This window comes from Falco rusticolus, chromosome 8 (assembly GCF_015220075.1).
Source record: "Falco rusticolus isolate bFalRus1 chromosome 8, bFalRus1.pri, whole genome shotgun sequence".
Lineage (NCBI taxonomy): Eukaryota > Metazoa > Chordata > Aves > Falconiformes > Falconidae > Falco > Falco rusticolus.
Genome location: NC_051194.1, coordinates 9968045 through 9990681, shown reverse-complemented (window position 1 = coordinate 9990681; position 22637 = coordinate 9968045). Strand labels below are relative to the sequence as shown.

The 22637-nt window shown below is 62.7% G+C and overlaps 2 protein-coding genes across 5 annotated transcripts; one reads left to right on the top strand and one right to left on the bottom strand.

Annotated features, from left to right (window-relative positions):
• Positions 1 to 3182, top strand: THOC3 (THO complex 3). The gene is made up of 6 exons (XM_037397096.1): positions 1 to 231; positions 643 to 799; positions 1652 to 1856; positions 2207 to 2368; positions 2460 to 2560; positions 2890 to 3182. Exons 1-6 carry the CDS (start codon positions 49 to 51, stop codon positions 3051 to 3053), a joined length of 972 nt encoding a protein of 323 aa, XP_037252993.1. The 5' UTR covers positions 1 to 48; the 3' UTR covers positions 3054 to 3182.
• Positions 3183 to 4823: 1641 nt separating this feature from the next.
• CPLX2 (complexin 2) lies at positions 4824 to 21154 on the bottom strand. 4 transcript variants are annotated; one of them, XM_037398823.1, is made up of 5 exons: positions 21023 to 21154; positions 16210 to 16308; positions 7140 to 7247; positions 6470 to 6645; positions 4824 to 6297 (listed from the first exon to the last, which is right to left on the bottom strand). In XM_037398823.1, exons 3-5 carry the CDS (start codon positions 7168 to 7170, stop codon positions 6100 to 6102), a joined length of 405 nt encoding a protein of 134 aa, XP_037254720.1. In that variant the 5' UTR covers positions 7171 to 7247; positions 16210 to 16308; positions 21023 to 21154; the 3' UTR covers positions 4824 to 6099. The 4 variants fall into 4 exon arrangements, with proteins under 4 accessions (XP_037254720.1, XP_037254721.1, XP_037254723.1 ...); XM_037398824.1 differs by lacking the exon at positions 21023 to 21154 and adding an exon at positions 20824 to 20919; XM_037398826.1 differs by lacking the exon at positions 16210 to 16308 and having other exon boundaries at positions 21023 to 21143.
• Positions 21155 to 22637: the final 1483 nt, after the last annotated feature.

Genomic DNA, 22637 nt, shown 5'->3' with positions numbered 1-22637 from the left:
GGCGGGGCGGGGCGGCGGCGGGCCCGGTGACGGCGCGGCGCCGCCGCCATGGCGCTGTCGCCCTACGTGCAGGCCATGCAGGAGCTGTTCCGCGCCAACACGCGGAGCCGCGAGTTCCCGGCGCACGGCGCCAAGGTGCACTCGGTGGCCTGGAGCTGCTGCGGCCGCCGCCTCGCCTCCGGCTCCTTCGACAAGACCGCCAGCGTCTTCCTGCTGGAGAAGGACCGGCTGGTGAGCTCCTCCGGCACCGGGCGGGCGGGCCGCCGCCGGTGGGTACCGGACCCAGGGCCACCTGGTAGCGGGGCAGCCCGGCAGCCCTCGGGCCGGCACCGGTGGTTGGGGCCGGTACCGGGGACCCCGCCTGGGACGGGTGTCTCACACCGGGACTGGGCCCCGGTGGTGGGTTCCAGGCTTGGAAGCGGGTATGGGGTCCGTGCCGGGAGGGGGCCGGGGCCAGAGTCGGGGGCTGGAGCTGGTGCCCGGTTGGGGCGGCGGCAGGGTCCCTCTGGCCGTGGCGGGGGAGCGCGGCTGAAATAGCGCTGGGGCTATTGGGCTGTATGGGTGCAGCATACTGGGATCCGGGGCAGGAGCAGGAGCTGAGCCAGCCTCATCCTCCCATCAATGGCTGTCCTCTCCCTCCAGGTGAAGGAGAACAACTACCGAGGTCACGGGGACAGCGTGGATCAGCTCTGCTGGCATCCCAGCAACCCTGACCTCTTCGTCACAGCATCCGGGGACAAAACTATCCGCATCTGGGATGTCCGCACCACCAAGTGCATTGCCACTGTCAATACCAAAGGTGAGTCCCTGCTGTTGGGTCCCGGCAGAACTTCGGCTGCGCTGGACCTGTCTGCAGTGGTACCGTGCTTTGGATGTGTCTTGTGGGTATTGGCAATCGGGGCATCTTTGCTGACTGCTTTTATCTTTGCGTTGCATTCATCCATAAGGAGCAGCAGTGAACGTGAGGGCTGATTTACTCTGGGGTCAGGACTGGAGAAACTACTGAAATACAATGCTGGCTGTTAAAATGTCCTGTGTACTTGTCTCTCAAGTCTGTGGGCTGTGAGGCTGGAGACTGAGGAAAGGCACATCTGCAGAGAGGCATGGTAGAAGTAAAAGTCTGAACAGATTCAGGAAACAGTTACTTGAATTTGTGTACTGGTTAACTCTGATACCATCTCTGTTCTTGCAAATCTCCGATTTTGAGTTGCCAGGGCTGGAAATGGCATTGTAAGATAGCATAACTGCAATCTGCCTTGTTGCATCATAGGTATTTTTTGTGGGCTTCCACTTTTTCTGGATCTTGAGGATCACTGGATTCGGAGGATATTTGAGTGGACCTTGTTTGGTGGTTGCTCTGGTCCCATCTTGGCTGAAATGGGAAGGGCAGCGATGTAGTCTTGTTGGCTTGAAGCTGCAGTTCTGTTAAGTTTGATTGTCAAGAACTATACATACTTGCTGGACAGCTACTGTATAGGGTTTGTGTGTTGGAGTGCAGACCTGGCAGTTTGTTTCCCGTTTGGGAGTGATTTGGAGTTAGTGGAGCAGGTTATGGCCTTAGATCAGGAATAAAAGCTGCCTGTCTGCTTAACTCATGGCTGTTGTGGATTGTTGTGTGGAAATGGGGCCTGCTGCTTTTCTGTCCCTCCAGGGGAGAACATCAACATCTGTTGGAGCCCTGATGGACAGACCATTGCAGTGGGGAACAAGGATGATGTGGTAACTTTCATTGATGCCAAGACGCATCGCTCCAAAGCTGAGGAACAGTTCAAGTTTGAGGTGAATGAGATCTCCTGGAACAATGATAATAACATGTTCTTCCTCACTAACGGGAATGGCTGCATCAACATTCTCAGGTAGGTGCCTGTGGTGGCTGGTGGGCAGGGTAGCTGGGCTGGCTGCCGCAGACATCAGTCTGCAAGTCCTTCTGCTGCTTTTGGGGAGCGCAAGTTCCCCACCCCAGTGATTCCCAACCCTTTGGTTGGAACACACTTGCCTGGAGCTGTGGTTGCCTCAGTTCTGGGCTGGGCTTCCCAAGAGTGACCCTGATGCTCTGCCTCGTTCACTCGGCACTCCAGGTTTCCAAGAGTGTGGCCTTGGACCAGTTGGTTTGCTTACAGTCCCGGTGTGCCTCATGCCAGCCCTGCTTGTAGACGAGCCCTATGCTTCTCTCACTGCTTCCTGCCCTCTCCCTTGATCTCTGCAGCTACCCAGAGCTGAAACCTATTCAGTCCATCAACGCCCATCCTTCAAACTGCATCTGCATCAAGTTTGATCCCATGGGGAAGTACTTTGCTACGGGCAGTGCTGACGCGTTAGTCAGCCTCTGGGATGTGGATGAACTGGTGTGTGTGAGGTGCTTCTCGAGGTAGGTGGTGCTGTCCAGAAGCTGTTTGCCTCCCCTCTCTAGTGAGGGTGAGGCAGGTGGCTCACCCGTGTGGTTCACTCTGTTGCTGCAGGCTTGACTGGCCTGTGCGGACACTGAGCTTTAGCCATGATGGCAAGATGCTGGCATCGGCATCAGAAGATCACTTCATTGACATTGCAGAGGTGGAGACAGGTAACAGTTTCCTTTTGGGAAACAGCAAGGGGGGAATGGGATGGAGAAGTGCTGGTGGAGCTGGGGTGGCGCTGGGGGAATCGGTCTGCTGCTGAAGAGCCTGGCTGCGTAGAGCAGAGCGCCGTGAGGGGGAGCCTCTGCCTCGTTGGTGTGTGGTAGACGTGCACGTCATGTCTGTGCCTTGTCGCCAGGTGATTAAAAGGCGCTGAAGCAGTGTTTGTTCCTCCTCTGCCTTGCGCGGGAGAGAAGAAGCAGGTGCTTGGCTCTGGGGCAGCGTGCAGCGGAGGGCCAGAGGCTCTCCAGGCTGACGTGGCCCCTTTTCCATGCAGGAGAGAAGCTCTGGGAGGTGCAGTGTGAGTCCCCCACCTTCACAGTGGCCTGGCACCCGAAGAGGCCGCTGCTGGCCTTCGCCTGTGACGACAAAGATGGCAAATACGACAGCAGCCGGGAGGCAGGCACCGTCAAGCTCTTTGGGCTCCCCAATGACTCCTAATGAAACCGTGCCGGGGGAGGCAATGCCTGCCTGCTCTCACGGGGATGGGAGAGTGCTTAGTTAGTGTAGGTTGGGGTGAGGAGATTGCCCCCCTCCTTGCCTGGTTGGCAGTGCTGCCACCTTTGGCTCAGCTCTGTGTGTACTGCTCTCGGGAACATTTGTAAAAAAGCAGCTTGTGTGCTGGGGAGGACAGGGGGGATGCTAGCAGGGCCCCCTTCGCCACCCAAGGGCTGCCGCCTCCTGTCTGGGGTGTGGGGGGCTTGTTCCACAGGCAAGTGGCCAAAGAAAGTCAGTCACTGAAGGTGACTGCTGAGGACCCTCCTTGTGAGAGAAGCTCTGCTCTGGCCAGGCTCCCCAGCAGTGATAAGCCGTGACTGTCCCCTTGCCCCCAGCGGCCTGCTGGTATGGGCGGCCCTGGGAGCAAAGCCTGCCCCTTCCCCTACCAGTGTCCCTTCCTTGCACTGGGCCAGTAAGGGGAGGGTAAGGGAATGCAAGTTAGGGGATGTTTCCCCAGCTGGGGCATTTATTTTTTTTTTTGTACATGTGGTGGTTTTTTCTAATTTTGATAAATCCTCTTCCATAACGAAGGTGCCTGTGGCTGCTTTGGGGGCAGAAGTAGGGGAGAAAGCGGGTGCTGAGCTGCTGTCCTGGGAGCTCCTCTCCCTTCCCCTTGGCCGTGGCAAGGCCCTGACTAAGGGGTCTGTGTTGCGGGGCTGCCCCCGCTGTCCCCGCTGTCCCTGTCTCCTGTCCTGCGCTGTCACCCCGCCAGGGGGCGCTGCGCCCCCACACTGGGGACAGGCGACAGCAAGGACACTGCACAGAGGATGGGGACAGCCGCAGGGACCTGTCCCAGTCCTGTAACCCTGCTCCTTCTGGCAGCATCCTGGATGGATGGAGCAGGGCCGAGGCCCCAGAAGAAGATGCTGCCTGTTCCATGCCACGGTCACCAGCCCTGGGCAGAGCCCTTCCCTGTACCCCTGCCAGGGGTGACAAGGAGTGCCTGCCCCATCCCTGCTCCCTAGGAGAGCTGTGGGGCTGTCTTCCCACCTGTGCCCTGTGCCGGCACGCTGGGTCGCAGGGGAGACGGTTGCTGCAGAGGAGGTGCAGGCACAGCCTGCCTGTGATGGAGACCTTGCCTGCAAGATCTCTATCATTTCCTACCCTAATATTTTCTTCTGACACGAGCTTTTCCAGGTGGCTGCTCTGCTGATGCCGCCTGGGTAACGCCTGAGCTGTTTGCTGGTAAATGATGACAAATCAGTCAAAGCTGAGGCTGCCTCCGGACAGAGGCTGTGCCACATCTGAGCACTGCCAGGGGCCCTGCCTTGCTGGGGGGCATGAGGTGCCCGATTGCCCAGGCCCTGCCCGTAGCCTTGTGCCCGTGACCCACAAGAAACAGCCCTTGTACCCCAGGGTCAAGTCATCCTGTGAGGAGAGTCCCAGAGTCAGGGGGAAGGGCCAGAAGCTCCTGTGCCATGTCTGTGGGACGGGGTCCCACCAGTACCCATCCCTTTTACCTTGTCCCCAGCCCTGGAGAGGGCACCTGCAGGGTGGGCATGGGGGTGTGGGGAGGCAGCTGGACTGAGCAGGGCTCTGGGAGCCGTGTGTGGCTTCTCTCCACCTGTGGCTGGACTTGGGTGCTGCCCAGGCTGGGCCCTGTGGCCTCTCCTTAAGTGATGAACTGCCAGGTCTCAGCTCTGGAGGGGAGATGGAGGGGCAAGGGAGCTGGTGTGGGGGCCCAGGGAAGCAATGGCTGAGCAGAGGCCGGAGCAATGTACAAATCCCTTTATTTTATTAGTTTGTCAAAGACTAGTTCGAGCAGGATGGTCACAGCATGTCTGTGGGGCCCCGAGCTGCCCGCCGCCTCCCAGGGAAGCCCCTGGTGAACAGCTGGGGGCTGTGGCAGAGGAAGCACGGGGAAGAGGGAGCACGGTGCGGCAAGGGACGGACGGGGATGAGGGCATGCCCCCACGTCCCCCCGTTGGGGTGCAAGCAGCAGCTCCTGGGACATGCCCGGGCTGCTTGCCCAGGGATACCTTCCCAGGCCCCGGGGACCCGTGTGTGTCCAGCGTCGGGTGGGGGGCAGCCGGGCACTCCCAGCCCAGGACTGGCCCGGCAGCCCTCAGCCCCGTGCTGGCTTTATTGCAGGGGGCAGAGTGGGGGCCCCGGCAGTGCGGCGGGGGCTCTCGGCTCAGCGCTGCGGGTGGCCCCAGGGACAGCAGGGACTCAGGGAGCGGGTGGGGAGTGTGAGCAGCGGACACGAGGACGCATGGAGCGACGGGGCGCACCCTGGCACAGAGACACTAATGCGAGAACGGGGGCCAGTGGGGCTGAGACACAGACGAGCGAGCGGTGGGGATGGCGGGGACGGGGTGGGGGGACGAGGCAGGGGGGTCCCTGCCCCGCACGTGCCTTTGTACACGGTCGGCGGAGCGCGGTGCCCGCTCCTCCCGGTGCTGAAGTATTGCAGTCTAACTGATATGGCTTTAACTATGGGGCCAGAGATGCGGGGAGGGGGGTCCCCTCCAACCCCCCGATGCTGGGGCACACCGAGCAGCCCCGGGGGACCCCCGTTCCCGGGACCGGGGATGGGGGAGCTGCGGGCAGGGCGCCTGGCTTTGTGCTTTGGGCTTGGCCCAGGGCGGGACAGGGCAGGGGGATGGCAGTGCTGGGGACGAGGGCAGGCAAGCGAAAGCCTGCCGGGGTCCCCTGGGAGGGCAGGAGGGGCAGGGCAGGGGGCACAGGGAGCCACCCCGGGGGAGCCGGTAGGGCCTGGGGTGCCCCCAGCCTGCCACGAGGTTACATCAGTGCATTTGGTCCCTGTTCACCCTGTCCAGCCAGGGCCGCTCCCCTTTGGCACGGCGTGGTGGGGGGGCCCTGCCTAGACGGGACGGGGCGGGTTTTTGGTGTGGTCAGGGCAAAGGGGGAAAGGAATGGGGAGGGGGTGCAGGGACACCCCCCCCCCGGGGCCAAGGGAACTGATGGAGGGGTTGGAGGGGAGAGGGCGCCCGTGCCCCAACACCCCATGGCAGGGTCGGCGGTGTTGTTACTTCTTGAACATATCCTGCAGCGGGCCAGGCAGGTACTTGAGGACGGTGTCCAGGATGCTCTCCTCCTCCTCCTCGTCCTCGTCCCCGCAGCCCGCCGGGATCGCCTTCTTGGGGCGCGTCAGGCTGCCCTCACACGGCTGCTCCAGTGCAGCTTTCTCCTCTGCTTCCTTCTCCTCCTTCTTCTTCAGCCCGTACTGCAAGGACACAGTTCCTCAGCAGGGCAGGTGGTGGGCACTGCCCATGCTCTGCCCTGTGCCCATCACCACCGCCTCAGGCCACCTTCCTCCCTGGCCATGCTGGCTCCCTGTCCCAGCCCTACCCCGGCTGCTGTGGGTAGGGGTGGGTGCAGGGGAGATGTGTGCCCACCTTGTCACGGATCTGCTGCCGGACTTTCTCCCGCTCAGCTTCCATGCGGGCGTGCTTGGCTTTCCGCTCCTCCTCCTGTTGGCGCAGGGCCTCCTGCCTCTCCTCCTCCTTCTTCTGCGCATCGGGGTCTTTCTCCTCCTCACCCCCCAGCATCTTTCCCATGTCCTTGGTGGCCCCTGCACAGCACAAGACCATTGGCTGGTCCCCAAGGGGTGCTGCAGCCCAGCGCCTGCTCCCCAAACCCCTGCAGAGGTAGGGAGGGCATGGAGCCCCCCAGCAAGGATGACCCAGGACATCCTCAGGGCCACCCGTGCCAGAGTTGGCTGCACACAGGCTCTGGAGGCTGCGGAGATGGGGAGTGCTGCAGGTTGGCTGTGCTGCCCTAGTTTGGCGTCAGTCGGGGGAGACACCAGCAGCTCTTTCGTTGCTGGCACCCAGGGGACCCGCCAGGGAATCCCACTTAGCAGCGGGAGAGCTGGGATTCCCCAGCCAGGCGCTGCTGGTGCTGGGAACAGGAGCCCCGGAGGGCTCCGGCAGCAGCTCCCTGCTGCTGGTGGCTCTCCCCGCAGCTCTGTACCCCTGCCATGTCCCTCCCAGCATGCTCCCTGGGGTGTGGAAGCCAGAATCACTCCCGGAGGGGGGACCCTGAGGGGGGACGGCATCCACTCACCGCCCAGCGCTTGCTTCATGACAAAGTCCATGGTGCCGGTGTGTGCGTGCGGCTAGGCCAGTGCCCAGCGCTCATCCACTGCTGTCCGGGCTTGCCGACCAGGGCCACCTGCGTGGGCAGAGGGACACGGTCAGGGGTGCAGTGCTCAGGGTCCCCACCACCCAGGCATGAGGGATGGACTCCGCATCTCCAGCCCCAAATGCTTTCCAGGATGGGCAGAGGGAGCTTTTGGGGTCTGCAGGCAGAGGGTGGACAGATCTGCCTGGTGGCAGTGCCTGCTCCCCCCGGCCCCCTCCTCACATCCCTGCTGGCCTTGGGGACTTGTGGAGGGTCTGAGGCAGGGACTCTCCACCTCAGCACTGCCTCAGTGGGGCAGCAGGAGCCAGGGAGCCCTGGGGTGCTGCCTGGGGGCTGGCAGGATGGGGACCCACCATGCCACCACCTGCTGTGGGCCAGGACAACAGACCCTGCCTGGGGATGCCAGCGCAACACAACCGGACACGGGGTGCTGCATGTGTGCGCATGTGTCTATGGCAATGCATGTGCTCTGCAGAGGGATGGAGCAGAGGCTGTTGGCAGGTTGTGACAGTGTTTGGGGGCTGTCAGGGTTGCAAGCAGCAGCCTGTGACTCTGGGTGTGATCCCTGCGGGTGCTGGAGATGGTGTGTGACGCTGTGCAGGGACACTGCATGTGCAGGACGGTCTGTGCATGTGTGTGCTGTGTTTGCGTGCGGGGTGTGTGCGAGCTGCATGTGCAAGCTGTGTTTGGTCAAGAGGTGTGTTTGCGGGTGGCTGCAGGCTGTGTCTGCAGGGGGGAAGTAGGGGGGGTACACACCCATCTGTATATAAGTTTGTGGGGCTGCAAGCTGCATGTGCCCACACAGCGTGCGGGCTTGCAGCCTGTTTGCAAGCTTTGAGCGTGCGTGCGTGAGTTTCAGGGTTTGCAAGCTCTGCGGATGTGTGTGCAAGGGCTTGCATGGGCGAGTGTGTGCATACAGGTCTGCAGGCTGCGTTTGTGCGCCCTGTGTGTGTTTGTGCTGCATGTACGTGTTTGCACACTGTGTGAAGGGGTTGCAGGCTCTGTGTGTGTGGGGGGGCTGTATGTGCAGGTCCGTGGGTTTGCAGGCTGGATGGGGGGGGGGGGGGGGGGGGGCTGTGTGCACACAAATTTGCAGACTGTGCCGCGTGTGTGTATGTGTGGGGGTGTTGCAGGCTGTTGGCATGCTCTGTGTGTGTATGCATGTGGCGGATTGCAGGCGGGGTGTGTGTGGGGGGGTGTGTGTGTGCCTGTGCCCCCTGCATGCCCTGTGTGTGCGTGTGGGGTTGCAGGCTGCGCTCACAGCCTGGGTGTGCAGTTTGCAGCGGGTAGGTGTATGTGTGCGTGTGCGTGCGTGTGCACTCACCCAGTGGGTGCCGCAGCCTCGAGGATGCCCCCACCCCAGCTCCCCGAGACCCCGCAGTGGGCTGTGGGAGGCACCACGAACGAGGACACGGGGAAGTTTGTTGTTCCCAGCCCTGTGGCACCCCGTGGCACCTGGCGGGGGGGGGGGGGGAGGGCTCCAGACAGTACCGTGCTGAGCCCCGGGGATGCAGGGGGAGCTTGGGGTACACCGGAGATGCGGGAACACCGGGGGAGGCTGGGACATTGGGACCGCAGGGAGGGTGCAGGGGACACCAGGGCCGTTGGGACACGGGGGGCACCGGAATACCGGAGCCGCGGGGGGGGACGACGGACACCGTGGGAGGGGTGCAGGTTCACGAGCAGACGGGGGGGCACTGGCAGGCGCCGGGACCCCGGAGCCGCACGGGCTGCAGCGACGCAGGGGACACGGGGGGGCGCCGGGAAGGCGGGGGACAGCGGGGACACGGGACGTAGGGGACACCCGGCATGCGGGGGACACCGGCACCGCAGGGGGGTGCGGAACCCGGGGGACGCACCGCAGGTTTGGGGGGGTGCGCCGGCAAGGAAGACGCGGGGGGACCCGGAACGAGGGACACGCAACGGCGGCGCAGGGGACACCGGGGACGCGGCGGAGGGGGGGGGGCGCAGGGACACAGGGAGGGCGGGAGCCGCGGAGGGGGGGGGGGGGGGGTCGCGCAGGGGACGCGGTGCCGCGGGGACCCGCCGCCCCCCCGGTGGATGCGGCGCGGGGCCCCGCCCGCAGCCCGGGGCCGCCCGGTGCCGCAGCGGCGGCGCTGTCCCTTCAGCACCGGCGCGGCGCGGCACTCACCGGCTCCGCCGCCGCTCTCCGCTGCCGCCGCTCCGCCCTCCCGCCCCGCCCCGCCGCGGCCCGGCCCCTGCCCGCCCCCGGCGGCACGCGTGGGCCCGCCCGGGGCGACTCCCCCCGCCCCGGCACAGCGCGGCCCGGCCCCCCGCGGCGGGGGTACGCGGGACAGACCCTCGCCTTCCGCGAAACGCCGCACGACCCCCGGGGAAACATCCCGCCGCCCGGCGGGGCCTCCGGGAGCCCCGCACCGCTCCCGCACCGCTCCGCAGAATGCAGACGGGCCCCCCCCCGACGACCCCCTCCCCCGACGCCCCCCCCCCCCGACGACCCCCCCCCAGCGGGGAGTGCGTTCTGCTCGAGGTCAATGATTCACCTCCGCGGCAATTAATGGGGGAAACGAGGCATTAATCAGCCGGAGCTGCCCCCCCGCCCCAGTCTGCCCCCCATGCTCCCTCCCCCAGCACCCCCAGCCGCAGAACCCCGTCCCCCTCCACAGTGCAGGGTGGCTGCGGGAGTTTAATTAAAGTCCCTGATAAATCATCACACACACACCCCAACAGCCACCACTTGGAGGCCCCAGTTTTGGATATTTGGTGCTGCTCCCCCGGGGGTGTCCCAAAGTGGGGCGGGGGGCTGTATGGTGGCATCCAGGCTGTGATGCCCACAGAGCTCAGGACCCCCTTCAGCAGGGGATCCTCGGGCAGGGAATGGGGGGCACTACCCTGCCCGCCCCCCTGCACCTGCCTAAAGGGAGACAGGCTCCTGCAGCCCCTCCTGTGTCCCCCCCGGCTGTGTGACAGGGCTCCCCCAGGTCTCCCATCCTCATCCCAGTGCTAGGAGAGGTGCTGGGGACAGGCATGTGCCCCACTGCCAACCCTGCCACTCCGCAGAGGTGCAGCCGGCGCCTCCTAATTAATCCAGCCCTGGGTTATTAGAAATAAGACGAGCCCTTTGCAAATCAGATTAGCAGCGCTCTGAGCCAGGCTGGTGTTTAATGGTGAGGCTCTGGAGGAGCAGCCCTGTGGGGAATCTCACAGCTACAGCCCAGAAAAGTGCTGGAGAGGGTCTGGGTGCGGGGTCGTTTGAGGGACCACCCGCCTCCACGTGTGGGAGGTTGCGGGGAGCTGGGACAGGCTGCAGCTGCCCCCACAAACCCGACAGTGCGGGCTGTGGAGATGCTGTCGGTGCTGCTGGGCACTGCCGGTGCTGCTGCTGGGAGGATGGGGCAATGCAGGATGGGGGGCAGCAGGGGGGAGCTATCCTGCAGCTGGGGGGGGGGGGGGGGGGGGGGGGCACAAAACCAGCACACAAGTGCCAGCCCAGCACCTGCACAAGGATGCAGCACCGACAGACCCACGTGTGTGCACCCGCTGTCGGCTCCTGCCCTGCGCACAGCTGCTGCCACAAACAGGTCCCAGCATGGGGACACCACCACATCAAGGACATGGCCCTCTTGTTCACCTCCTTGCACTTGCTCCCCAAAGTACTCCCTGGAGCACCCCATCTCTGCCCACCCTGAGCCCTCAGCCTCCTTCCACCATGGCGTTGACCACCAACTCCTTTTTCCACCTCCATGGAAAAAAATGCCTCCTGCCCTCGTGCCCAGTCCGGCTCTGCCCCTCTGCTGCTGGTGGGACAGGTGTGTGGGCAGCAGGACAGGCCTGCGCTTGGCCCGTCCATCTGTCCATCCGTCCATCCGTCCTGCAGCAGCCCTGCTCCGGGCACTGACGTCAGCACTCCCGGCAGCCGGGCGGTGGGCGGGCAGCACCGCTCCTATTGTATTAAAAATAATACAGCAGAGCACAAATTCATTACAGATAAGTGTGACAGCCAGGAGGAATTAACAAGCCCGTCTCTCAGCGCCTGACAAACGCCTCCTTTTGTTCCTGGGATGGGTCCTTGAGTCTTTCAATCTTTGGAGATGCCTCGGCTCATTAAGCACATCCTCCCCCAGTAGCTCCCAGTGTGCCCAGGGATTGCTCCCAGTAAGAGCTGTGGCCAAGCTAACAGGCCGTCCCTTGTGCCAGCGCCCAGTGCTAAGCTGGGCATGCCCTCCTTGGGGCTCAATGGCCTGGAGTGCTGTCCCCAAGCGTGGGGTGGCTGGGGGGAGGTGGGCGAAGCAGCCCCCGTCCCTGCTGCCACGGGAAGCATGAGGCTGACGTGAGCTGTGGCCAGCCGCCCTGGCACTCCAGCTGCTGGTGCCGGCAGCGTGACCACAGCTGATGGGCTGGCGAGTGCCCAACTCTGCCCTGTCAGCTGGGATCCCATGGGAAGGGCAGACGGGGGCTCATCACCAGCCCTGGGCATTGCTTCCATCCTCCTGCCCTGCGCACCCCTGTGGACACCCCTGCTCCTGGGATGGGGATGGGCCCAGGGGATCCCTGCAGTCCTTAGAGCCCAGCTGGCTCTGGCAGGTGTTTGGAAGATGCTCCCAGTGCTGGGAGACTGCTTGTGCCCAGCATGGACACTCCTCAGGCACAGCTGTCCCCTGGCGTCATCCTGGGCAGTGTCACCTGCTGGGTGGCTGCCTGGAGCTGCTGGGGGAGACAGGATGGGAGGGATGGGGGGGCAGCACTATGGCCAGATGGAGGAGGAAGCTCTCAGTGCTGCCAAGTCCTGCAAGTCGCCTCCGTGCCGGCTTGCGGGGGCAGCGCGGCATGGACGGAGCCAGTGCGGGTGCCAGGGCCCCGGCAGTGCCTGTCCTGCTCCCCACTGGCACCCGGGGAAAGGGCACGGGACTGATTGTCACTGCCACATCAAAGCCTTGAGTGGCACCTGCCTGCCCCACTGCCAGCATCATCCCCAGGCCCCATAGCCGCACAGGGACCCTGCAAGGTCACAGCCTCTGCAGGCTCTTGCAAGGCTCCTGGGCAAGGGAAGCAGCTGCCCGAATACCTGCACCCATCCCTGCAGCACCGCCAGCCCAGCCTGCTGCCACCCATTAGCACAGGGCAGCTGTTTCACTTATCCACCCCCCATCTCCGCAGAAAATAATTATTGGTCCTTCTCATCGCACCAAGGGATTAAAAGTGGTTAACTCCATTTCCAAAGGCTTTGTTATGTTGGTTTTCCCTCAGCTGCCGCACAAGGCGATTTCCACAGTGCCACTTAGGCAGCTTTTATCAGGTTGTCTTCTGGAGGTAATTGGGTTTTTCAGGAGCCTGTTTAAAATTCGTAACCCAGCCTCTTAAACAAAACAAAAACAGCATCGGGGAGAAGGGGAAAAGGCAGCACAAAACATGCAGCAGCTGCAGCCTCTGAAGAGCAGCGTGGTCCCTTGGGGCTGGCACCTGGCAGGGACAGGGACAGGGACAGGGACAGGCTGGAGCCGGACCCTCCAGCACAGTGGCTGAGCACAGGCTGCAGAGACAGCCCCTGCCACCCCTGCTGTCCCTCCCGCCGGTGACAACATGCCAGGCAAGGGGGACCCAGGGTCACTCCGTTATGCCGTGCTCAGTGCAAGCGTGTGGTGCTCAGAGCTGCCTGTGTCCAGCCCCTGGTGATGCTGGGGCCACTGCTCTGCCCCCACAGCAGGTCACAGCCCCCAAGCACACGTGGGTGCCCCCCCAGCACCCACTCCCTCATTATCCCCTCCATGCCAGGCATGGGGTGTGAACGCAGGTCTCACCCTGTGGCTGGCATGGGAGTGCCCCATGAGCCAGGGCTGGCAGGGAGGGAGGTGGGCTTGTGCCGTGGCTTGAGCCCAGCTCTGCCGCGATGCTCTGCTCTGTGGGAGCAGCACGGGGGCGGGGAGCTGGGGGTGGCAGGGCTCCTTGAGCACACCAGAGATGGACAGAGAAACCAGGCCAAATATGCCCGTGAAGCCTCCCTCACAGGGTGGCTTCTGCTGGCCCCATACCCTCAGGGTGTCCCTGGCTCCGGGCTTTGCTGGCCGGGCAGGGGAGGCTCCTACCCGCTGCCCTCTGTGTGCCCTGCTCTGCACGGGCACAGCAAAGCACCCCTGCAGACAGAGGGGCTCCGGGCTGATGCTGCGGCTTTTTCTGCTCTCCTGCATCACTATCATGGGTCCGCCTGCATCAATAACACAACACAGCCCCGCTGGCATCAGTATTGCAGACCCATCTGTATCACTACCACGGCCCCATCAGCATTGCTCCCACAGACTCATCCGCCTGCTCCTGCCTGTGGGGTGGGGGGGCACCCTGGGCACCCCCAGCCTGTCCCTGCCCAGCTCCGTGCCACGGGGCGCAGCGTGGGCCAGGGAGTGGGTGGTGGGGAGCTGCTGCAGCAGATGGCTGGTGGGGCTGGATCACGGCACCACGCGCAATGAGGGATGTGTGCGTCCCCCAGGAGGGCATCTTGCAGGAGCTGGGTTTAAACGGGTGCCTGCAGGGCCCCAGCACACACTTGCTGGCTCTGGGCACGGCAGCCAGCATGCCAGCCGGGGTGGCTGTGGCTGCAGGAGGGGTGAGGCGAGGATTGGACCGAGCTCACATCTTCCAGCTGTTCCCAGCATGGTGGTGTCCCAGGAGGATGCCAGAGAGGGAGGGGTGCTCCCAGAGCTGCTCGGCCCTCCAGAGCTCCCCAAAAAGACCATCTATGCCTACATTCGTACAAGAGAGAGTGACGCAGGGGCTGAATCTCCCAGTGAGAGCACCCAAGGGGACAGCGACTCAGCCTCAGGCTCCAGCTAAGCATCCAGTGTGGCTGGGATGTCAGTCACTGAGTGACCAAGTGTCCTGGCTTCGCCATCACTGCTTTGTGCCCTGTGATGGCCAGCCCCAGTTTCAGGGCCACCCAGAGCCCCAAGGTGTCCACATTCCATGAGCACCAGGGGATACTGGGATGGACCCCGCCGGTCAAGTGCTGCAGTCCCAGCAGCTCCTGACTCCCGGCGTGCATCCAGTGCCTCTGTGCCATGCATTATTAAACAGAGGCACTGCAGCCCCTCGCTGTTTATCCTGGCATGGCTGTGCGGGGAGCGGGATGAGGGAGCCACAGTGGCTCACCGCAGTCTCAGCTGGAAGATTTAGGCTCGCTGTGGGTCTGGCTGATTCCCCAAACAGGTTTATGAGCCCTGGGGTTAGTCATCCAGCCGCTTCCCACCTTCCCACCCCATGCAGGATGGATCCCAACTCCCTATAAAAACCCACTGTGCATTCAGCCTCGGTGCTATCACCTGCATTAGCTTTCTCCTGCCCAGACATCAGGTCCTTACACCATTTACATCCCAACTGCTGTACATAAAGCCACACTTGCACTGAGTCCACCCCATCAATATTTATGGCAGGCACGCACACCTGCACAGCTCTGCAGGGGCCAGTACAGAGGGGGGCTGGTGCAGAGTGGAGCTGGGAGCAGCATGCCAGGGACTGCCTGGGGAGCAGACAAAAGCCCTGCCAAGCTCCTGTGCTGCCTCCCCATCCCTCCCCATCACCCCAGCCACCGCCTTTAGGGAAGGAGCCAGTCTGTGCACATACTGACTTCCATCCCCGCCGCCCTGGCAGGGACATGCAGGGCCTGTGCAGGCACAAACGACAGAGGTGGCTGGGACTGTGGATGCCCAAGGGGCCCCTCCTGGCTCTGTGTCAGGATGGGATTTGAGCACCTGCTCCCTGCAGAAAGCCTCAGAGGGGTTATACCCACCCTCATTTCACCACTGGGGGAAAGGCATGAAGGACAAGGGAACCATTAGCTCAAGACTACGCTTCTAGATCACAGCAGAGCAGCAGCAGCCCCTGTTCCCTCTCCAGTCAAAGTGCCCTCAAAAATGAGACCCTGGGTGCTGCACCCCAGGTGTTCAGCCTCGTGCTGATACAGGTGTTGGTCTTGCAAAGATCCTGCAAGATCTTTGGGGCTCCTGGAGGAGAGCAGAGAGCCTAGGGTGCTTTAACCCCTGCTGCACCACCAGGGCTGGGGAGCAGGAGGAAGAGAGGAGTGTGGATGCTGTCACGGCTGGTCCTGCTCTACCCGAACTCCCAGCCTGGCTCTGGGACAGCATCTGCCTTCCTGGGGGAGAAAGGCCCATCGCACCCCATCAGAGAGGAGGTTTGGGAGATAAGGTGCCCCGTGCCCCAGGCAACAGAACTGGCTGAGGGCCACAGCACTGGGGACACCCTGTCATCCGACAGCAGCAGATGGCTGCATGGTGGGGGGCTCTGTGGCAGCATGGGGGGGACATCTGGGTGTCTGGGGGCCAGCCAAGCTGCAGCTCGGTGGGAGCAGGATAAGCTTGTGCTGCCCTGGCTCAGGGCACTGGGGGGGGTGAGACCCCCACACTAGGGAGCAGCTGGGATGGGTGGGGGGCTCGCTGCCCACCCTGGCTGAGACCTCCCCCAGCCTGCCTGCACTTGGGGTTTCCGCTGCAGCGTGACGCTGGACAGGCACGGCGCCACTCCAAGAGCTGCTGGGGCTCTGGCCAGAAAATTCATTCTTGGCTGCTTTCAGTGGGGTTTGGCTCGTACCTTTCCCATCTGGGGGCTTTCAAAGGCAAAAAAAAAAAAAAAAAAAGAAAAAAAGAAAAAAAAGAAAAAAAAAACCCCAACCCTGGCCCTGTGCCAGCTCCACAGTCACCATCACCTGCCATGGTCCCCAGGCAGGACTGTGCACAGCATCCGCCTCAGAGCCTGAGCTGTTCCCCACTCCTGTGGCCTCAGCCTGTTCCTGAGCTGGTCCAAATGCCTCTTGCCCTGAACCAGGGTCTTGCCAGGATGCCCATGATGGACCCCCAATCCTGGGGGCTTGACTGTCCACTGAGGCAGCCCCAGGTGGTACCTCTGCACCTCCCCATCCATCTCATGGCTTCACTGTGCCCCCTACACTGTGGGGAGCAATATGGCCCCCCAGGAGCTGTGGCGGCGGAGCTGTGGCAGCGTTGCCTACCTTGGTGTGTGCAGTGCCGGGTGTCTGCAGGCTTCGGCACCTAACGCAGGGGGACGAGGACCTCGTGGGGACAGCTGGGCATCGCAGGGAGAGTAGGGCCTGCAGGAGACACCGACAGCAAGAGGATCAGCTCTATGGTGGGGCCCCAGGACCGGAGAGGGTGGACAAAACAGAATCACTTGATGGGTGATGGATGGAACACACCACTGCTTGCTGCCCTCTCCCCCCAGCTAGGAAAGGCCAGGGTGGGTCTATGCACTCTCCCGCATCCTGACCTCCAAGGGTGGCAGAAACCTGATGGCAAGAGCCACCATCTTCTCACAGGTGGGAGCCCAGCAGGGTGTGCAGAGGGTGACAGGCTGCAGGAGGTGGCAGCCCATCAGGGTCTTTGCTCCTCTTCTGGATCAGGGACACCACCTCTGCTGCTGGCAGAGGGCTCCTGGCCATCTCTGCAGACACCCGGCAGTTTGTATGCCGTTATTAAATATTTAGAGGGCTCTCAACTCTTTGAGGTTTTAAAATTTCACATTAACTCTGCCTTCCTCAACTTGCAGACGATGAATTTCTTTTTTAGAGAACATAATGGCAAGTTAAAACAAGCTACCAAACAAAAGCCCTTGCTCAGACCTTGCAATTTGGGAAAGCCTGGCCCCACTCTGGGCTCCCCACTTCTGCCAGACCTTGGGAAGCTTCTGCCCAGGGATCTTGTCCCTTCCCTGAATGTCCTTCTTTAGATGCCTCTCTGATGCTCCAGAAGATGCAGGGGGGGTGCTACTGGGGAGTGCTGGCCCAAGCATATGCTGTGCAGAGACCCAGGTACGAGTGTGCTGGGTACCACGCTGGCAGTTTCTGGCACGGTCTGTCCCCGCGGTGCAGCTGGTGCCACTGCGACGGGTGCTATGAGAGTGTTTTGTGCTCTGTGACTTGAGGAGCAGGTTCCTGGGGAAGCTACAAATTCACCCTGACTTTGAGCAAAGGCTTTTCCTCCACCCTGGGGAAGGAGGGAGGCTTTGGCAAATTGGAGATAAATATGTGACCCAAGGGAGCTGGGGGAAACACAGGCAAACGGTGACGCTGGAGAAGCAGGGGCTGGGATGGATGGAGCCTGCATTTTTAAAAGCATTGCAGAGCAGAGATGACTGGTCCTAGCCCCGGGGGCAGGAGACAATGCCAGCCCCTGGGCACAGTGCTGGGTTTGGGGAGGGTGCAGGCTCACCCTGGGGACCCTGAGCTCTGGGGGCTGTGGGAAAGGGGCAGAGGGTCCCCACTGGGGACCCTCGAGGAGACTCCAGAACAGCGCCTGCTTCCCTGGAAAATGCAGTGCTAAAAGCTCAGCCTGGAAAGGGCTCAGCAGCAGTGTGAAGGTGACCTTTGCTGGGGACAACCGCTGTCTCCTCCGGGCTGTGGGAAGGCTTGGGAGCAGGGTAAGACAGGCTGCAGAGTGTTGCAGGGATATGTGCCTGGGGGTGGCTGGTTTCCAGACAGCTCAGTGCCAAGGAGAAGGGCTGGGCTGAGGCTTGATCAGTCCCCTGCTTTGTTGGCCATGGCCTGGGGTGTAAATCAGCTGTTCTTTGCTGAAACCCCCGAGGGTGGGAAAAGCAGGGCTCCCCTGCTCAGGTACCTGAGAGGATGCAGAGGATCCTGGGATGTGCTGCTCAGATCCCTGCAGGGTTGGTTTTTTTTTTCTGGCCCAGAGCAAAGTGGCTTTTTTTCCATGCTTTTGCAATGGGCAGAGCCTGCCAGTACCATGAAGATGCATCTCACCTGGACAGCTGCATTAGCTCAGTCTGTCTGTCCAGGCAACCAGACACCAACCACAGCCAAAAGTGGAGGGTAAGGAAGAGCAGGGCAGGATGATGGTGCCAGGACACCCCCAGCTCTGGGGACTGTGGTGCCTCCAGGCATTGGCAGGGATGCTTTATCCAGCTGAGGTCTGGACACAAGGCACAGTATTCAGGGAAAACTTAATGCTCAAGATGAGACCATTAACAAGTCCACAGCTCTTCTGCTTTGGCGCCTCCAGCTCTCGACACCCTGCTTTTATAGCTGAGCTTGTCCAAAAATCTGCAGAGGAAGGTGGGCTGGGGAAGGGGAGCAGTGGGGTGCACGGGCTGTGAAACACTGGGCCACACCTCAAAGTGTTTCTCCTGCCTAAGGGAGATGCTCTTGTGACCTGCCTCAGGGCTGGCATCAGCTTTGTGTCCAGGCACCGGCGGGAGAGGGAAGGCTCAGAGCCATGATGCTTGGGGAAAATATCTGCAAACAGGACTCGGTGCCAGCAGTGCACTGTCCTGGCTCTCACACAGGGATGCAAAGGGCTCGGGGTTCCATGCTGCACTGGGCAGCCCCCAGAGGCATATCCCTGTTGGGGTCCTGTACCTGAGCCAACCTGCCTTGCCTTCAAAAAGCAGACCCTCAGCCTCAAAAATCTCAACACCTCTTGCAGACTTCACCTTCCCACGGGCTGGGGCAGGTCTAGGTCACCCCATCATGGGGCTCTGGGATTTGGCTGAGATGAGCAATGTTTCTGAACCTCTGGTGACTGTTACAGCAGGAGCTGGTGGCACCAGCTAGGGAGGGATGGATCCGCTGACCTGGCTGCTTACAGGGGGAGCAGGCACCCGTGGTGCAGAGTGGCATGGAAAAGGTGACAGTGGCTCCTGGCTAGTCACTGGGTGACCTAGCATGACAGGAGAGCCTGGAGGCATGGCCCAGAGAGCCCACGGCTGGCCAAGGCAGACGGTCTGGGTCTCTGCAGCCAGGAAGGCTCTGTGGAGCCTGGAGAGGCGGAGGGAAAAGCTCCTGGGACGAGTGAGCAGAGAGCGCTCACGCGAGAGCAGCCCGCAGGAGCGCAGCTTGTTTACCCTGGCTGAGCAGGCCTGATTGCTCTCTATAAATACACCCAGCGAGTAAACACCAGGGAGGGAGAAGGATCATTTAAACTCGAGGATGATGCTGGCATAAGAACAAATGGGGAAGTCTGGCCATGAATGTGCGGAGGCTGTGGGCGACAGCAGAGATCCTCTGGCTGCTGGGAAGGTCCTGCTCTGGGCAGGGACATCCAGCCCTGGCTGTTCCAGCAGCACATGATGCCCGAGGGCTTGGACTTGGTGCCGGTGGGAAAGGCGGCAGCCTGGGCTGCAGTGACTATGCCCACCTCCCAGACCAGACCTCTGGAGCACCAGGCCATAGTGGTGAGAACAGAACTCTGCCATGCTGCCAGTGGTCACCATCTCTTCCCTGGAGGGTTTCCCTGCAGTACCGGACCTCTGCCAGGACCTCTCAGCCCTGGTACTTAAACTGTGCTGGGCAACTCAGCGTGGCTCCCCTTGGCTCCTGACACAGCTCCCCTCGGCTCCAACACAGCTCCTGACAAGGAGCACCGGGCCTGGTGGGCTGTGCCTGGCAGAACCTCTGCAGAAACCCGGGGAAGAGCCAGAGTGTGAACCACAATCACCCTCCAGCGCTACAGAGGTGTTCATAGACCTGTCTGGATGGGGTCGTTTCAATACTAATGTTATCATGCGAGGCAATAAAAGAAACAAACACTCAGCCCATAGCCAAGGGAGACATAGAGACATTTTTCTGTGCCAGTGTGTCTCAGCTGAGCTGTCTGCAGTTTCCCCAGCATGGTGAGGGTTGGCCACCCATAGCAATGCTGCCAGCCAGGGGCTGAGCTCCTTGTTTTCCCTGGCCATGCTCCTGGCAACCCTCTGGGTCCTGCGACTTCAGGAGGACAAGGGCAGTTTTGGCAGGGAGGACACCTCTCTGCACCCTGAGCGCAGCTTACCCTTCCTCACCCTCTCTTTGCCAACCTGGCATCTTGGCTTGACTTGAATTGCTCCAGCTCCTTCACCAACCTCGGCCAGCAGCTGCCACCACCTGCAGAGCTCGGCTAGATGCACGGAGAAGCCCTGAGCCATCAGCCCTGTCCTGAGCAAAGGTGCCAGCCCTGCTTTTCTGCTCTGACTCACTGCACTGCCTGCCTCAGGCAGCAGCTGCCCGGTCACGGTTGTGCCATGCGGGTAGCAGTGCCATTGCGTGTTGCCAGGCCTGGATCACGGCAGCCACATGCCCCATGTGCTGCAGCCATGGCACTGGGGGCACGGTGGGGACAGGGGCTGGAGCATGGGGCATGGGAGGGATCTCGCAGGGAAAATACAGTGGGCAGAGAAGTTGGAGCACGGGGAACTGGGGACTATGCGGCTGGAATGCTCCACGAGTGGTTGGACTTAGCTGGAGAAGAGCAGGAGGGAGGAGGGAGCCGGTGATGGGGTGGCGTGGGAAGACCCTGGCGGGTACCACGAGCTCCCCACAGCAGAAGGCTGCGCGGAGCCTCCCCGGGTGCAGGCAGGGATGGTGGGGGGAGCAGGTGGCCTCCGCCCCCTGCCCACGGCCCCGCTCTGCAGAACCCCCCCCGCAGGGGATCGCCAGGCACGGAGGGGCTGGAGGGGGGGATGCAAAGCCTAGTCCGAGCGTGACAGCCCTTCTCCTGCCACCCCTCCACACCGGCATCCCCCCCGCCCCCAGCTCCGCGGAAGGGCGGTCCGGGGGCGCGCCGCTCAGCCCCGCATCCTGCACCCGCAGCCCGCACCTGCATCCTGCATCCCGCACCTGCATCCTTCCGCGCATCCCGCACCTCATGCCGCATCCCGCATCCCCGCGGCCGCCGCCCCGTTACATAAGCCGGCGGCCCCGGGAGGCTCGGCGGGCCGATCCCCGTGCCCGTGCCCGGCCCCCCCCGGGCTCTGCGGCACGGCGGGCCCGCCCCCGGCCCCGGCCCCGGCACGGCACGGCCCGGCCCCGCACCCACCTGCCTGGGCTCGGCGCGGCTCCGGTCCGCCCCGTCCGCCCCCGGCGCAGGGAAGGAGCCGCCGCCGGAAGGGAGGCGGGAGCCGTAGCGGTACGGGGGGGCCCCGGTGCTGGCTCCCCCTCCGCCGCACGGCCTCCCGGGCGGGGCCGGCTCCGTGCCCGCCTCCGGCCCGCCCCGCGCCCCCGGCGGCAGCCCCCGGCCCCGGCCGCGCCGCAGGCAGCTCCTCTCCGGTATCCAGGCGATTGCCCCCCTGCACCTAGCTGCCCCGTTCCGTACCCCGCGGTTGCCCCCCCGCTAGCCAGCCAGCCTCTCCGGTACCCGGCTATGCGCTCCCCCAACCAGCAATTGCCCCGCAGTGCGCGGGCATCCCTCCCGGTACCGGGCTATGCCCCTGTGTCCCAGCAGCGGCATCACCAGCGCCTGTACAGCCACATTCCGGTACCCGGCCGTGCCTCCCGTTATCTCCCTATTTCTTGGCCACCCCCATTTCCCCAGTAATCATCGATTCCCCCCAGTACCTGGCCATCCCTCCCGAACCACCATCCAGCAATTCCCTCCAGTATTCACCCTCCTGCCCCAGGGCCCTGCACTTCTCTCCCTCAGTCACTGCTTCTTGTCCCATGGCACTGCCAGCCCCCCCGGAGGAGGGGTCTCCAGGCAGGACATCTCTGGGTCTCTTGAGATGCCAGAAGTGGTCCCCAAATCAGAGACCTCCCCTTGCACCTGACAAAGCCCTTGCCCAGCCTCTCTTGTGGGGTGTCCTGAGGATGGGGGGTGACAAAGAGCTGGAGCCTACTGGGCTCCACAGGGCTCACAGAGAAGCTGCGGGGAGCAGTGCAGATGGGGGGGGGCTGGAGACGGGGTCTGCGCCGGGCACTGCAGAGCCTCGGGACAGGGGTGTGGGCAGGCTGGCTGGGTGCTGCTGCATGGAGCAAGGAATGGCAGGAGGGAGCAGGGCAAAGAGCAGGAACTTGTCCCCAGCAGTTTTAAGCAGCTAAAACCCCAGTTCAGGGTCTGGTCCTTGGTGCAGAGCATGGCCAAGAGGATTCCTGAGAGCCCCGCTGGCCTGAGGGACTGGGACTCATCCTTCCGCTGCCCAACCCCTCTCCGCAACCGGCTGCCCTTTGCTTCCTTGGCGGGCAGGCAAAGCGCTCCTTTCCCTGGGTTTTGCTTTGGGTTTGTAGGTGCGTGGAACAGCTTCCACCGAGCTTCCCCAGGGTTGCTCTGGGGTTGGTGCTTTCTGGGGTTGGCTCCTCGCTTTGCAACTTGTCTTTGCAATTGGTTCGGCCATCGGGATCTCTGATCGCCCTCTGAAAAACGAGGTCCTGCCTCTCCATCCTAAAAAGAGGGTGCAGGATGGCTGTGACTTAGTGCCTGAGAGGGGCTCAGCAGCATGGCCCTGGAGGAGCTTGCTGCTCAAGTTTTCCACCCCAGAGAGTCCCTCCTCTGCCAGGCATCATGGCAGGTGGGATGCAGGTCAGCCGGGTGCCACCTCCATGGTCAGCCCTCCCTGCTCCCTGCTGTGCTGCTTGTCACATCGCACAGCAGCTCACTGCACCACTCATTCTTGCAGGGCTGCTGCGGGATGGAGAAGCTGATGAATAAATCAATCCCC